At 43.1% G+C, this 16,296-nt stretch overlaps 1 protein-coding gene across 1 annotated transcript; it reads right to left on the reverse strand.

The window, feature by feature from the left end:
* Nucleotides 1-520: 520 nt before the first annotated feature.
* LOC147454875 (uncharacterized) lies at nt 521-1,698 on the reverse strand. The gene has a single exon (XM_086516693.1). The coding sequence runs from the start codon at nt 1,376-1,378 to the stop codon at nt 860-862; it is 519 nt and encodes a 172-aa protein (XP_086372819.1). The 5' UTR covers nt 1,379-1,698; the 3' UTR covers nt 521-859.
* Nucleotides 1,699-16,296: the final 14,598 nt, after the last annotated feature.

The raw sequence follows: 16,296 nt of genomic DNA on the forward strand, positions 1-16,296 counted from the left end.
AAGGCCTGTTATGCATAAAAATACAGTGGAAAAATTCTCCACAAAATTAAAAAAATTCCTATGTAGTATTTGTAGCGTAGGCCAAAACGAGCCCGAATCAAAATTTTGAGCTCTCTCAAAGTATATATCAACCTATTGATACTCACCAAAGCACACCAAAATCAGAGAAAGTGAGCAATGTTGGTGACTATACATAGGAGGACGCGATCGTACTCTAATACAAATTGTTGAAGTTAAGAGTTACAAGAATACACATAGCTTGGAGATGGAGAAGAAGCTCAAGGAACGTGTGTGTGTGTGTGTGTGTGTGTGTGTGTGTGTGTGTGTGTCCATCCGTCCCCCCAAACACACACACAGACACACACACACTTAGACTTACCTGCAAGCGATTAAAATTTTCTTTCTTCTAGAAATCAAGATCGAAAGCTCGTAAACTAATTAAACTTATGATAGAAAAGGGAATATGTTTGATGGCTACCTGCTTGATTAATGTTGCAAAGATTTTCCGTGGACCACCATGAAGAAAATCTTCTCATGAAGAAGTTAAAAACCAACAAAGCACAAAGATTTGCCACAAGAGGGAAATATTTTGACATAGACAAGCTGGATGTGGATGCATGGGCAACCTTTGCTTGCTCAACCATACCTTTTGGCACTATATATACCCACATACACCCACACCTTGACAGTTGCTGAAGGTGGTGGACAACCAAAGAGATACAGGGAGAGAGGCTGCACGGCGAATCGCCGTGGCCGCATGGCCGATGCAAGATCGCTCGATGAACCACTGATGGTGTTGATGCTGTGTATTGTATACAAAGTATGAATGCAGCCCACTTGAGCTTGGAGATTTGAAAGCTCAACAGGAGGAGGGGGTGGGGCACAAGAATTGGTGTTGTGCCATAGCCATGTAGAGGTCCATCAAGAGCTTGTCATGATGCTTTACAAGCTCAGAGGGATAGTGATGGCCGGAAGAAGCAGAGTAAAGGAAGGGGTGGGAGGGATAGGGAACCCCGAATGCAAGCCCTTCCGAGGACGAGGTCAGCTTCGCGGATGCAGAGAGCATAAGATTGACGTAGGCATCACGGAGCTTGGCCAAGAGCGAGAGTGGCGAGAGCCAGCGCCACCGCAACCGAGACGCGGCGGTCCTCAGTCTGAACACCGGTCGCGGCCTGTTGCCAAGCCTTGCCACTCTAATTCTGCTGCTGCGCTTTCTTGTACTGCCTTTGGAGCTGCTCTTTGGAAGCCTGAGGTAGCCTAATCGCCGCCGCGAGAAGGCAATTGCTTGTAGAAGCCTGCGGTACCAATCCCTTCGAGCAGTTATTATGTCAGCTTCCTCTTGCTCTGCAGGCATCGTCTCTAATTCTTGCTTCCCCATTGCTCTGCACAGAGAGAGAGAGAGAGAGAGAGAGAGAGAGAGAGAGAGTTTATGTAGTTTTCTACTGGCTGAATTGGCAGACAAGACTCACAAGAGAGAAAGGGATGCATGCAGAGAGAGAAGGTAGAGAGAGATGGGCGGAAGCAGACATAGAAATGGCCTTGTCATGCCTGCCTCGAACATTGACCTGCAAAATGCGACATATCTCTCATCCAGCACGCAGGCCTGAGGCAGGCTCTTTTATCATCTCTCTCTACAAGAACCCGTGCGTGTCCATCACCACCCCACCTGGTACTACATACCACAAAAGGCTTGAGCCTTGGAGTCTCTCTTCCTTCCAAGCATACACTGTTTTCACCGAGCCATATATATAAACTAGTACGAGTGGCCTCTCTCTCTCTCTCTCTCTCTCTCTCTCTCTCACACACACACACACACACACCAACCAGATTTAGACACATCTAAAGGGCTCCCCTTTTCGCCATATTATGTTAGTTTAGATTATTTTAGTAAAAAAGACTAAGACCTTTGTCACACATGTCCGTCCTCTTGTGTGTGCAAGTGAAGTTGCAAAAGAGCATTTGGCTCTCTTGCAATTGTCCAATGCTCTACAAAAGTGGGCGGCTTGAACCACCCATCCATCTTTTCCCCCCGTTTGCTGACATACAAAGCAACACATGTGCAAGTGTGTGTGATTAGCATCAAGCCTTCTGCACCAAACTTTTTTTACGCAGTTGGTATAGGCCAATCTACCAAATTGCGATTCTACACAATTTGACTATCCAAATGACCACCTTGTGTGACAAAGACAATGCCCAAATAGGTTCATGCTTGGCCGTCTAAGGACATACCAACCTCAGGCAATGCTCGTGCGAAAGGAGAATGTTTAAACAAGGACCGCCAAATTTTGCATCTAGGTATGTCTCAGCCACTCCAAGGGGCCATAGTTTGTCAAAATTTTAACAATGAGAAGGCTCACATGTGCCTTCTTAAACAAGGAAAGCTTTCAATGCTTCACCTAACACATTAGATATCGTTGTAGGATTTAGTACAAGTCTAGCATCCGAATTGCTCTATAAAGAGGAAGAATTAGATAGTGCAAAGTTGCAGAGCAATTGCACGAGAAGGGGGCTTACAACATAGCCTAAATTGTAAAGCTCTAAAGTTAATGAAGCAATCAACTACCAACCAAAGGTGATGATCTGTAGTGCACGGTTTGAACGATCGTAAATATTATCCAGAGTAGTGCAACAACATCTAGAAATCAGTCTCTCACATGCCAAAATAGTCGTACAACCTTAGAAAGGCCCTTCTTGCTCACTTGAAGCTAGTCAGATGAACTCTACTAGTCTTGGCTCTGTGTGTGTGTGTGTGTGTGCACGCACGCACGCACGTGCATGCGCATTCTGGTCTCAAAATGGTACCAACTCCAATCCAAGTTGCAAGTTTTGCCCCAAATTTATCAAAGCGCCCTCGCGCCCACTCTAAGGAGCCCCAACTCCCTTCTAGAATTCATAACTTTTTTTACATAAATAAAAATAAGATTTCATGATCCTTGAGATTCTCAAGATAATTGGAAGCTTCAAGTACTATGGTTCAATCTTGAGAAGCACAAAAGAAAGGATTTTCCACACATAAAGAAAGGGAAAAGGAGCCAAGAAATCCCATAATGCATACTTTCTTGGACATTGCAAAAAGATGCCAAAGCACACTTTTGTTGGGACCAGAGGGTGTCCATGTCATGTGATGCAAGTGCATAAATTTTACAAAACGGTAAAAGTGAGACTTTGAATGATTTTTTATGCGTTAAGGCGATGGTCTTTTTACAAGATTGATGTAAAATCTCAATGTGAGATCTCTCTCTCTCTCTCTCTCTCTCTCTCTCTCTCTCTCTCTCTCTATATATATATATATATATATATATATATATATACCCCCCCCCCCCCCCCCCCCCCCCCCCCTTTCAAAGGACGAAAGCACACACCCACCCACCTCACCATAGGGACTCTCCCAAACATGGTGTGCATTTGAGCTTGGAGATTTGGAAGCTCAACTAGTGGAGGGGGCTGGGATATAGTCAATATTTGAAGCTTGTGGCTCCAATAGTTGGTGCAAGATTCGTATGTTCGAAGCTCGTGGCTCGGACAGTTGGTGCAACTTATACACACATATATGTCTCTCAGGGTATTTTGTGTGGGTGAACACACACACACACACACACACACATGCCTATATATGCAAGTGTGTGCAATGTGGATACATATCTCTATATATTAAAGTGTGGTTTCTTTTGGGTCTCTCTCTCTCTCTCTCTCTCTCTCTCTCTCTCTCTGTGTGTGTGTGTGTGTGTGTGTGTGTGTGTTTGTTTTTGAAAGGTAGAGGCATTTCGTAATGGACGGGGGTTAGCACCCCTGCCCACATCATATTTGAACTTCTCTTCCCCCACCCTCTCTCTCTAACTCTACCACCTTCCCCCCACCCTCTCACTCTAACTCTAGCAGAGGAGGTGGAGTTACACAAGCCCCCACCTCATTCCTCTATTTCAGCAACAAGAAGCCACTTCTGTAGTGTCGCCTCTTAGTGCGTGCGAAATGTCTCTTATACACATGGAACCTTTGTGGGCAATGCGTCTTTTGTTTTTAAAAGAAAAATTGAAGAGTAATAAACTCTTGTCTAAAGTTTAAAGTTTTGTAGGTACATGTGATTGCATATGTAATCTTGAAGATCAATCTCGATTTGTTTTCTAGTTTCCAACAAAGGCTCGCATGCGTGGGAGGATTGTGTCATGCAGCTTGTGTAAGATAGTATGTCATTCTACTTGGACAGATCAAGCCACCTGTTTACCCCAATTCCACTCAACAAACATGCGAAAAAAGCGTTGTCCTAAAACTTCGCAAACCTACATATTTATACTACTAGCTCGCGCGACCCGTCTATCAACGGGTCTCGTTCACTCTGAAAATGACACACACACGATCAACACTATCACCAATAACCTACGGATACTTTTTTATCCTTTGTTCAAATGCAAGTTTTTGTCTCTCTCTTTTGCACGCGTGCGTACACGCGCGCACACACACACACACACACACATAGAGAGAGAGAGAGAGAGAGAGATTACATAAAAGAACATTACTAAAGAGACAATTTCAAACCAAAAAAAAAAATGTTTACATTATTGCAAAGGCTAAGGAGTTTATCTGAATAGCACTCTTAATCGCGCTATGTCAACAGGATCAAGATATTGATTTGGAGCTCTACACACTTCTCTTAAATCTATTTTTTGAACCCAACTTAAGTAAATCTCGCTCGCTCTTACCATGACACACATGATGTTTATAAAACTTGGATTTGTCATTGCTCACAAAAAATGCCTTTAACCCATATCTCATTGGTGTATGACCTTGTACAAAGTGGGTACAATATGACCATATTCTAAGTACCAGATAGTTTGTCCCACTTCGCCATTGGGGGGTAGAGAGAGAGAGAGAGAGAGAGAGAGAGAGAGATGGAAAGTCTCAAGATCATCGGAGACCCTCCAAACTGGCCATTATCTTATACATACATAAGTGTCTCAGGTCATTTTAGCCTTCAGAAGACATTAATATAACATTTTAGTTAATCTCTCTCTCTCTCTCTCTCTCTCTCTCTCTCTCTCTCTCTCTCTCTCTCTCTCTCTCTCTCTCTCTCTCCAGAGGACACCCACATGATGTCACACATTTCTCCTCATACTCATACATCATTACACTTTTATGCTTTTTCTCTATTTTTTATGACATCTCTATCTATTTCTCTCTCTTATCCCTTTATTTTTATTGCTTCATTCTCTATTATGATCTTTCTCCTTCTCCAATTTTATTCTTTGTTCTCTTTTTCATCTCTTTCTTTCTACACCCTATCAAGTCTCTATCTGTTTATTTTCTACCGTTCAAGGATGAGTTGTAGCATAGGTCATTTTAGCATTTAGAAGATGTTAATAAAACATGCCATTCCAACTCTCAATAATGTCTCTCTCTCTCTCTCTCTCTCTCTCTCTCTCTCTCTCTCTCTCTCTCTCTCTCTCTCTCTCTCTCTCTCTATCTACAAACCTCGTATCAGATTCACCATGGTGTAACCATTTGGTCTTATAGGTCATTTCAACATTCAAAAGATGCAATTAATACAACATTTCATTCCAACGCTCAATAATGTCTCTTTCCTTTTTTTTATTAACGTTCTTGGGAGCCCATTTCCTAAAAGGGAGCTAATATTGAGTGAGCATGAGCATGAGAGAGAGAGAGAGAGAGAGAGAGAGAGAGAGAGAGAGAGAGAGAGAGAGAGAATCTCCATGCCTACCACTTGGGAAGGTTGCATGTGTAGAGGCAATAACCATTTGAGTTGTCAGCAAAGCATGCCAATCCATGCAAAGAGGTCATGAAGGCCGCATTGTCGCGTATGATGGAAGACTAAAGCTATGCCATTTTTTGGCTTTGGGGTCATATACCAATCCTCTGTCCTTAGGAAATGAAATACCAAGGTGCAGAAGGAGCCCTACCTTGCGGATATGGTTGAATAGCCTTGACGACCTGATAGCCTTCCATCAAGTGCACACCGCACTGGGACAAAAGATGCTTGAGATATGCAACCATGCGAGGATTTTCTTGACCATCTCATCGGGAAGGGAAAGGAAGGAGTCCACCCCAACGTATTGTGCATCATAAAAGACTACCTGTGGGGCCGCATTCCGCCACTAAAGGAATGATGTGAAGCAATACCCATTTGACCAGTTGCGCGTGTCACCCCAATCCCACTCACTGATCCCTTTTGGCCAGAAGCTCTGACACGAACGGATCAGTGAGAGTCTCCATCTCAAAAATCAAGGATATGGTATAAGGAGGAGCGTGAGCTAGAAACTTGAGGACGCAGCATTCTGCTCCTACAGAAGGAGGTAAATGGGAGGAGCACCATAGCTGTTAAAGAAACCTGCATGTGGGTAATATTGTAAGCAATATGGGAGCAATAACCTACAGAGTCGTAGAAAATATGAATTTGTACGTGTGTGTACGTGACGTGTCTTCTTGGTGCTTTGGAGGAGCCACTAGCGTATAAAATTATAAAGTTTAGATTTCTGCCCCAAAATGTGGGAAGCTTTCGGCCTCTGGATGAAAGAATATGGCTTGTTATGGGGATGGAAGTTGAAGACATGCACGGATGCATAAATGGGAGGTTAGCTTATGATTTCTTTGCTCAGTTCGTCGGCATAAGGAGCAGCATAATGCTTGGTCATTGACAGAGGGGAGGTGTGTGGCGCTTTGGTGGCACTTTCGTCTTGAAATTGGGCAAGACGGAAGCTACGCAGAGACCTACCTAACTGGTTGTGTGCACCATTTCTAAAGTACACATATTCTACTCTAGAGTGCTCAGCCTCCTACCCTTGCTTTGTGCCATCTACAGTGCATTTCCGGGACACGACCATGGAAGCTCGCAATCGTATTTTGCCACTGCAGCCTAGGGTGTTGCAACTTCCATCAGTAACACACCCTCGCTTCGCATTCGTTGCAAAAAGCCACATTTGGACAAATCTTGCAATCCATGTGCTCCTTGTGTAACCCAGCGACACGCTTGTGTAATGCCACATGCCTTCAAGGTGCACGTGTACGTGATTGCATTGGAGAGATGCCCTCTCTTTGCATCTGCTGAAAACAACTCTTTTCCTTCCTAACCCTGACCCTATTCGACATATCCTGGAATCAATGCACTCCATGAGACAACATGCATCTAAAGAGACACCCTCTCTTCGCATCAGGTGAAGACAGCCCAGATTGTATGTGATTGCATCTGAAAAGACACCATCGCTTTGCACCCGTTGAAAAATGCCCAGAGCTGCTTGGCCTTGACAATTTTGCAATGAAATACACGATAATACCATGTAGTGAGTAATCTGGGTGTTTGTCCATGCTGTCTTGAATGATTTTTTCAGAAGGTTGAGATTTTCCTTGAACTTGTTCATATCACCTTGTGACCAGTCATCTTTGTCGCACATCAAAAATAGGATGTCTATTGATCGCCAAACCTCAGCCTTCGCGTTACGAGTAGTTGGTTCTTGGTCTTTGACTGCAATATGTAGCTTTTTCCAGCTCTGATACTCTACCTTGCTAACATAAGATGTGTTATATAATTTTCCATGTTTTGTTAGCTTCGGATCTCTTGTACCTTGGGGCTTAGATAAAAACCTCCGTGCCTTCACCCCACCGATGGATGGTTTGCATGGGACATCCTTCTCAGCAGTTGATCTCTTTTCATCCCGCTGGATTTTCACATTGCCACCATGAAGCCCCATATCCGATAGTACCATTTCTAAGCACTGTAGGGCTACTTGTCGTTCTGCCGAGTTCTTAATCTTCCAAGCAAACCCGATGTATAAGTAGACCAGTTTCTCCACAATTCTACGAAGGGCATGCATTGTACAAATGTGGACATTCACAAGTGGTATTTTCAAAATCGGTCGAAAAGCAGGATCCTCAATGTGACGTGTTGGAGCTTTTCTCCACCACTTTGGGTCCATGACCTTTGCAGGCTCCATGCAGAACAAACACGGCGACTTTGCCATTGCACCCATTCCACAATTATACATTCACTTTAATGTTTTGAGGTCACCTGCAAGATGCCACTGAACTTGAAAGTCTCCCCTTCCATCTAGACGTAGTACCTCTCCTGGTTAGTCTGTCGATCAATCACCTCCGGAATATTAGTTCGATGGAACACCCAATATAGAATCTCATGATCTTCTTTCTTTACCTGCAACACAAAATAAATGAGACTTAAGTAGATGTGAACATTTGAGCTTACCTGAGAATCTCGCTTACCTCAAACGCACCAAGCCACCATATGTTAGATTCTGATTGAACACTAAAATATAAAGGATCATCACTGGGACACTTTGAGAGGGCTCTATTCATTAAAGTAATAGTAACACGCTCTAGCTTTTTCTCTTTAACAAGCTCACACTCATCCAGTTTTAACACAAAATGTAATACCCCTCGTGACTCTTCAAATGTGATGTTGTAAAACTCCACCATTCTCTTCTGTAATATCCGCAGGTCCATAAAAATATTATTGAGCTCATCATATGCCATGTTTGCTCCATGGCCACTGTAAGTTGCTTTAATATGAAAGGGCTATCCAAGATAGTCTCCCTGTGCCTCGTTAAGCTGAAGCCTCTCTTTCCAAACACTTGAGGCTGATGGTAGAAGTTTGGATTTTATACCCTTCTTAACAAAGATGGATGAGACAGACTTTTAGATAGCCGAATATCCTCTTTTGCTTACACCAAGTGAATCAAGTGTGCCTTGTATCTCTTTTGCAGGCACTGAGTTCGCTGAAATAAAGCGGTCCACTACATTTCGTTGTAGGACCTTAAACTTCTTGTCATGTACTATATCTGCTGCCAGGCTTCTACTTATAAGTGGCTTCAATCTCTTTCCTATATTGGCTTTGGGGTCAATGTTTTCCTTGTCAGGATAGATTGAATCTCTGCATGAAGACAATGCATAAGTAAATAACAGAAAATTTGCTTCACTAACACTATTTAGGCACATGAAAACAATGCATAACAAGAAAAAACAAAAAGATTACTTAACTAAGACAATGTAGCCAACCAAGAAGCATCACCTTAATGCTCGGATTCTTTTCTTGAGACCTCCTGATGCAACCTGCAATGTTTCAAGATTGTGCAATTTCTTCTTTCGGATACGACCACCCAAGATGGTGTCCTTCATTTGACAACTTCGCACCTTTCCTTTCAGTTCTTGTACCTCTGTTTTATGTTGCAAAATGGTAACCTGATCTGTAGAATGTAAATGTGAAAGGCGAACAATCTCACATTGTTGAGCTTGGAGAATGCTCTTGTAAGTTTCAGCTTATCTTGTAAGAGATTTACAATAACCCAGAAGGCCCTTTTCTCCATCACCAGCAAAGGTCAATAAGCTTGTAGGATTGACAAACGGTGGAGACGCATTAGTCATTGGATTCTTAGGGTAGAGAGAGCCTCTCGTCCAGATATCTATGTGTTTAGCTCCCTGAGCTCTGAGCGTGTCTATGGAAGCGGGAGGTATATGTGTGTTTGTTTTACTGCGCTTAATCAATGGTTGGTACCCATTGTCCAAATCAATGTGAAGGTGATATTTGGCTCATTTCTGGGTAACATTTGTGCCATTTGAGGAGTGCGCCATTAGCCAAATGTGCAGGTTTAATGGAAAGTGAATAGCGGATGCGCCTTCGTCCCTCCATGTTAGCCTCATTCCCTCCATATTGACGAGGTTCATTCAATGCAACTGAAAAGAGGATTATCCCTCAATCACTACGAACGAATGTTCAGAAGAGTAAGGAATCTACTTAAAGTACACTTTTTGAACTTTTACTATGAAAGACCCAGCTCTTTTATTTGCCATTTTTTCTAGAGAGAGAATGCAAAAAATACATTTTCTTAGAAGGCCCTCCAAATGACCTCCGAAATTCCCTAATGCTAGATCGTATGTGATTGCATCAGGAGACACACCATCGCTTCGAATCTATTGAAAAATGCCCAAAGCTCCTTGGCCTTGCCCATTTTGCAATCAAAGCATTTCAAGAGACGACATCTAGAGAGACATCCTCGCTTCACATCAGGTAAAGACAGCCCAGATCGTATGTGATTGCATCTGGAGAGACACCATTGCTTTGCATCCGCTGAAAAATGCCCAGAGCTCCTTGGCCTTGCCCATTTCGCAATCAGAGCATTTCAAGAGACGACATCCAAGACAGGAAGCTCCTCAAGCTTATGAAGTACACAACATTTGGCATACATGTCGACCAAGGCAGTGCCAAGCACGACATATCTTGCAATCAATGCACTCCATGAGACAACATGTTGCTGGAGAGACACCTTGGCAAAATGTGGGAAGCTTTCGGCTTCTGGATGAAAGAATACGTCTTGTCATGGGGATGGAAGTTGAAGACATGCATGGATGTATAAATGGGAGGTTAGCTCATTTTATTTGCTCAATTGGTTGGGGTAAGGAGAAAAATAATGCTTGGTCATTGACAGAGGGAGGAGGTGTGTGGTGCTTTGGTGGAACTTTGGGCCCGATCAGCTTGCTATTGGGCAAGAAGCAAGCTCCGCAGAGACCTACCTTATTGGCTACATACACCATTTCTAAAGCACACAGATTCTACTCCAGAGTGCTCAGCCTCCTGCCCTTGCGGTGCGCTATCTAGAGTTCCTTTCTCGGGACATGACCATGGAAGCTCACAACTGTATTTAGCCACTGTAGCTGGGGTGTTCCTACTTCCATCAGTAACACACCCTCGCTTTGCATCCGTTGCAAAACGCCACATTTGGACATATCCTGCAATCCATGTGCTCCTTGTGTAACCCAGTGACACACTTGTGTAATGCCACATGCCTTCAAGGTGCACGTGTACGTGATTGCATTGGAAATATACCCTCTCTTTGCATCTACTGAAAACAACCCTTTTCCTTCCTAACCCTGATCCTATTGGACATATCCTGGAATCAATGCACTAAATGAGACAACATGCATCTGGAGAGACACCCTCGCTTCGCATCAACTGAAAACAGCCCAGATTGTATGTGATTGCATTTGGACAGACACCATCGCTTCGCATCAACATGCATCTGGAGAGACACCCTCACTTCGCATCAACTGAAAACAGCCCAGATTGTATGTGATTGCATTTGGACAGACACCATTGCTTCGCATCCGCCGAAAAATGTCCACAGCTCCTTGGCCTTGCCCATTTCGCAATCGGTGCATTTCAAGAGACAAAATCTAGAGAGACACCCTCCCTTCGCATCAACTGAAGATAGCCCATATCGTATGTGATTGCATCTGGAGAGACATCATGGCTTCGCATCCGCTGAAAAATGCCCAGAGCTCCTTGGCCTTGCACATTTCACAATCAATACATTTCAAGAGATGACATCCCAGACAGGAAGCTTCTCAAGCTTATGAAATGCACCACATGTATGCCGACCAAGGCAGTGCCAAGCACGACATATCTTGAAATCAATGCACTCCATGAGAGAAATTTTGCTAGAGAGACACAGATTCTTCTCTAGAGTGCTCAACCTCTTGCCCTTGCTTTGCACCATCTACAGTGCCTTTTCGTGACACGACCATGGAATCTCGCCAACCGTATTTTGCCATTGCAGCCTAGGGTGTTGCAACTTCCATCAGTAACACACCCTCGCTTCGCATCCGTTGCAAAAAGACACATTTGGACATATCATGCAATCCATGCACTCCTTGTGTAACCCAGCGACACTCTTGTGTAATGCCACATGCCTTCAAGGTGCATGTGTACGTGATTGCATTGGAGAGATACCCTCTCTTTGCATCTACTGAAAAAAACTATTTTCCTTCATAACCCTGACCCTATTGGAAATATCCTAGAACCAATGCACTCCATGAGACAACATGCATCTGGAGCGACACCCTCGCTTCGCATCAGGTGAAAACAGCCCAGAACGTATGTGATTGCATCTGGAGAGACAACATCGCTTCGCATCCACTGCAAAATGCCCAAAGCTCCTTGGCCTTGCCCATTTTGCAATCGGTGCATTTAAAGAGACGACATCTAGAGAGACATCCTCGCTTCACATCAGCTAAAAACATCCCAGATCGTATGTGATTGCATCTAGAGAGACACCATTGCTTCGCATCCGCTGAAAAACGCCCAGAGCTCCTTGGCCTTGCCATATTCGCAATCAAAGAATTTCAAGAGACGACATCCAAGACAGGAAGCTCCTCAAGCTTATGAAGTACACAACATTTGGCATACATGTCGACCAAGGCAGTGCCAAGCACGACATATCTTGCAATCAATGCACTCCATGAGACAACATGTTGCTGGAGAGACACCTTGGCAAAATGTGGGAAGCTTTCGGCTTCTGGATTAAAGAATACGGCTTGTCATGGGGATGGAAGTTGAAGACATGAACGGATGTATAAATGGGAGGTTAGGGTAAGGAGCAAAATAATGCTTGGTCATTGACAGAGGAGGAGGTGTGTGGTGCTTTGGTGGCACTTTGAGCCCGATCAGCTTGCTATTGGGCAAGATGCAAGCTACGGAGAGACCTACCTTACTAGCTACATGCACCATTTCTAAAGTACACAGATTCTGCTCTAGAGTGCTCAGCCTCCTGCCCATGCTATGCGCCATCTACAGTGCCTTTCCCTGGATACGACCATGGAAGCTCGCAACTGTATTTATCCACTGCAAGGTGGATGCATGAATAGGTGGCCTGGTTTCAACCGGTTGAAAGTTGCTTTTGGAGGCTTAAAATTTAGGGGGTATGAAACTGGTGTTATGGGCAAGAATTGTTTGAATTAAATAATCGTGTGGAGGATACAAAATCTTAATAATCGTGTGGAGGATTCAAAAACACGTGTGGAGCCCACGTCAGACGAATGTTCAGTCAAATGTTTGCATGACTGTACTTCTCCATATCTTTGTGCCTTTCTCCTTCTGCACCTTTCTCAGCTCACTCTACAGCCCCCTGTGCACGCTTCTTATCCTTCACTATGGATAGCAACCTAAGAAAGAGCCCAAGGAATGCAGCCCGACAGGTCTCTCCCGCAAAGACCTGACATTCTCCCACGAAGATATGTCACCTCTCTCTGTCTCTCTCTGTGTTGTGTACAGCGGACATGTATGTGTAGTAGAGTATTGAGGCGTGGATATATTGAGTAATGAATATGGATTTATTCTTTTCAAAGACAGAAGTTACAGCCTCCTCCCAAAATCAGCCTCTTTGTTCACCCCAAGGATGTGGAGGTGCCATTAAAGGCATTCTTCATGACAAAGGAGGATTTTCACAGAGAATATGGGTTAAGTCTTGAGGGGAAAGATGTTAGGAAGTTGACAGATGCAGATGTGCCCATATCCGACTGGATGAAAGTTTTCACGTGTCTTCCAGTGAAGGAGAAAAAAGTGCCGATAAAAACAGCAAGGCCGGATCACTACAAGGCACTCTACCAGCTCTACAAGCAGGTGTATCAATCCAAACCACCAAACTATCTGTTGGGAGTCAAGTTTGCACGCGGATATGTTTATTTTGTATGCACAGGTCTGGTAAAGTGGGTTGAGTTTGCATCTGAGGTGGTGAATAATGTGACCAATGAAGGTCACTTAGATAGGAAAAGAGAACAATGTAAGTTAGAGACTTCCCAAGTATCCACAGGAACCCCAAGTGGTTCTGCCATCTTGTTAGTAAATACCCCATCTGGAAGTATACCAGCCGGAAGTGGGCTTTTTGCAACTACTCAGTCTACGTTTAATGTTGAAGTATCCACTTCCTTGCAAGAACTACTTATTGAGGTTAGAAAATCTCATGACAATGTATTAGCCGAGTGTCAGAAGGCTAAGGATTATGTGGTCAAATCTGTTGTTGATGTGCACCATTGCGAGGGTGCCCTTGACACCATCCGAATGCACTTCCCTGACGATGCCAATGTACCAACAGGCTTGCTTGACAGCCTCCAAGAAAAATTTGACCAAGCAAAAGCCACCCTACAGCAGACACAGGTATTCTTTTAACTCCATCTTATTGTAGTATTGTAGTATAATACCTGCAAAGTATTGGTTTGGATGTACAATATATTATAGTCTATATATTGTTGTGGAATGATTACACAATAATACCTATAAAGTAGATTGATTACTATAAATAATGGTAACATACCTGCAAAGTAACGGTTGCAATACCGTTATTGGTATTCTATTGGTGAACATGTTACTATAAGTTCTATCAATGATCACAATAACGGTATGAAAGCAACATAATACAGGTATAACAACAAAATAATATCGATATAGTAACAAAACAAAATAGTAGTTTAACACTAAAGTAACAGTATGATTATAATAACCATTTTGTACTGAAACTCTAATAGTGAAAATGGTATTATAAGTTTTACAATACCAGTATTATGGCTCTACCATACCGGGATGGGTAGAATGTGGTACCACAAAACCGAATAATAAAAAAACATAATAGTATGACAATAACATCAATTCGGTAAGGGTAGATGACAATACGGTAGGATGTTATCATATCGGTAGGATTATATCCTACCGGTATGATTACATCATACCGGTATGATTAAATCCTACCGATATGATTATATCCTACCGGTATGATTACATCTTACCGGTATGGTTATATCCTACCGGTATGATTATATCCTATCGGTATGGTTAGATCCGACCGGTATGGTTAGATCCGACCGGTATGATTACACCCTAACGGTATGATAAAATCCAACCGGTTTGATGTTATCCTTCCGGTATAATGTTATCCTACCGGTATGATGTTACCGGATGTTATCCTACCGGTATGATGTTATACTATCCAGTATAATAACATCATACCGGTGGGATAACATCATACCGGTATGATAACATGATTATATCGATCTTCAAGCATTCAACCCGATTTTATACCTATTTGACATTGTCTGATAACAGAGGTCTCTTGCCTACAGGAAGAATTATCCAAATGCTTGGAGCGTGAGGAAACCTTTGGTCTCTGTGTCACGTTTGTGACAGACATGATTAGTCAACCAATGCTACCTAAAACCATAGTCTTGCCTGCACGAGTTTCAGCTCCTCGACATAGTGTTGTTCTCATTGATGTGTGCAATGCTTGTGGTGTAAAAATTCATGATCACAATCGCTCAAGCCATGTTGTTCTATTGCCTTTTTCACATGCATACCATGCATTTTGCTATGCTCACTTGACTGAGAAAGGAAAGTGTCTGCTTAAGGATTGCCCCGGAGTTATTTTTGCAGAAGACCAATCCCTTCTAAAGAAGAAGCCAGTTGAACCATGCCCAACAATAGGTGAGAAAATTGTTTCAACGGGTAAGAAACACACCATTGTTTTAATCAAGTGGTTGATTTTTGTCTTCTCTGATGTTTTTTCAGAGTCAAGCTGCTTCAGAACTACTACCGGTAAAGACATAGGGAACGATGCAGTGATGCCTGCATACAAGACACCTGTGGAGGTTTTGGTTGATGAAATTGTCCCTGGTAATGCTGAGAAACCTGTTTCGGAAACAACAGAAGAAGAACAAAACTTTGAGGTAAAGAAGCAGAGTACGACTGGTGCTGAAGGGAAAACCCAGAATGAGGAAGACGATGTGTTGCTAGACACTGGCGTGCGGGTGACAAGATCAAAGACCCCAAGAAAACCAGGCCAACGTGGCAAGAGTAAGTTTTTCATTGATTAAGGCTCTAATAAGTGATCTTTTGCTGCACAGCTTTCTAAAGCTGATGGTAGTGTAGATGTCAGGCTGGAGGGAAGTCCCGAGGAGACCCTTTCTCAGCATATGAGAAAGGCAAAAAAAATAAAATCGAGAAGACTGCAAATGAGAAGCCTGAAATGGAGCAAAAAAGCAAGGAAGAGGAAGAGACCCAGGGGCAGCCAGAAGAGGAGATGGACATAGAAGACACTAAGGAGATGTAGAATACCGGCACAAGTTCTGACCCTAAACCCAAAGAATAGTTTGGTCCCCCCTATGTTTCTTTTTATGTAACCACTTCTGAAATTAATATAACTTTCTTTCACATTCGAAGTCTCTTTCATCTTGTGCCTAATTTTTGAACATTGTGTATTTTTATTGTATGATTTAAATCTGTAGATATGTCCTAATTGCATATTTAAATTTGAGTCTTGTGTAATTTTGCATCTACAGATATGTTTTCAGTTGAAGAATGGCGCCTTGCAGATAGGTTCAGGGCTGACAAGCAGAATGGCAGGGCTGACATTCGTGCAATATGGAATTGGGTGTTGTCTCCTCCATTGCTCGTGCTTCCTCTATGGTATAGACTGTGTAAAAGAATCCCACTGATATGGCCAAGGCCACCACCTCCGT

Source organism: Adiantum capillus-veneris, chromosome 7 (genome assembly GCF_014529385.1).
Source record: "Adiantum capillus-veneris isolate H3 chromosome 7, ASM1452938v2, whole genome shotgun sequence".
In the NCBI taxonomy this organism is placed as follows: domain Eukaryota; kingdom Viridiplantae; phylum Streptophyta; class Polypodiopsida; order Polypodiales; family Pteridaceae; genus Adiantum; species Adiantum capillus-veneris.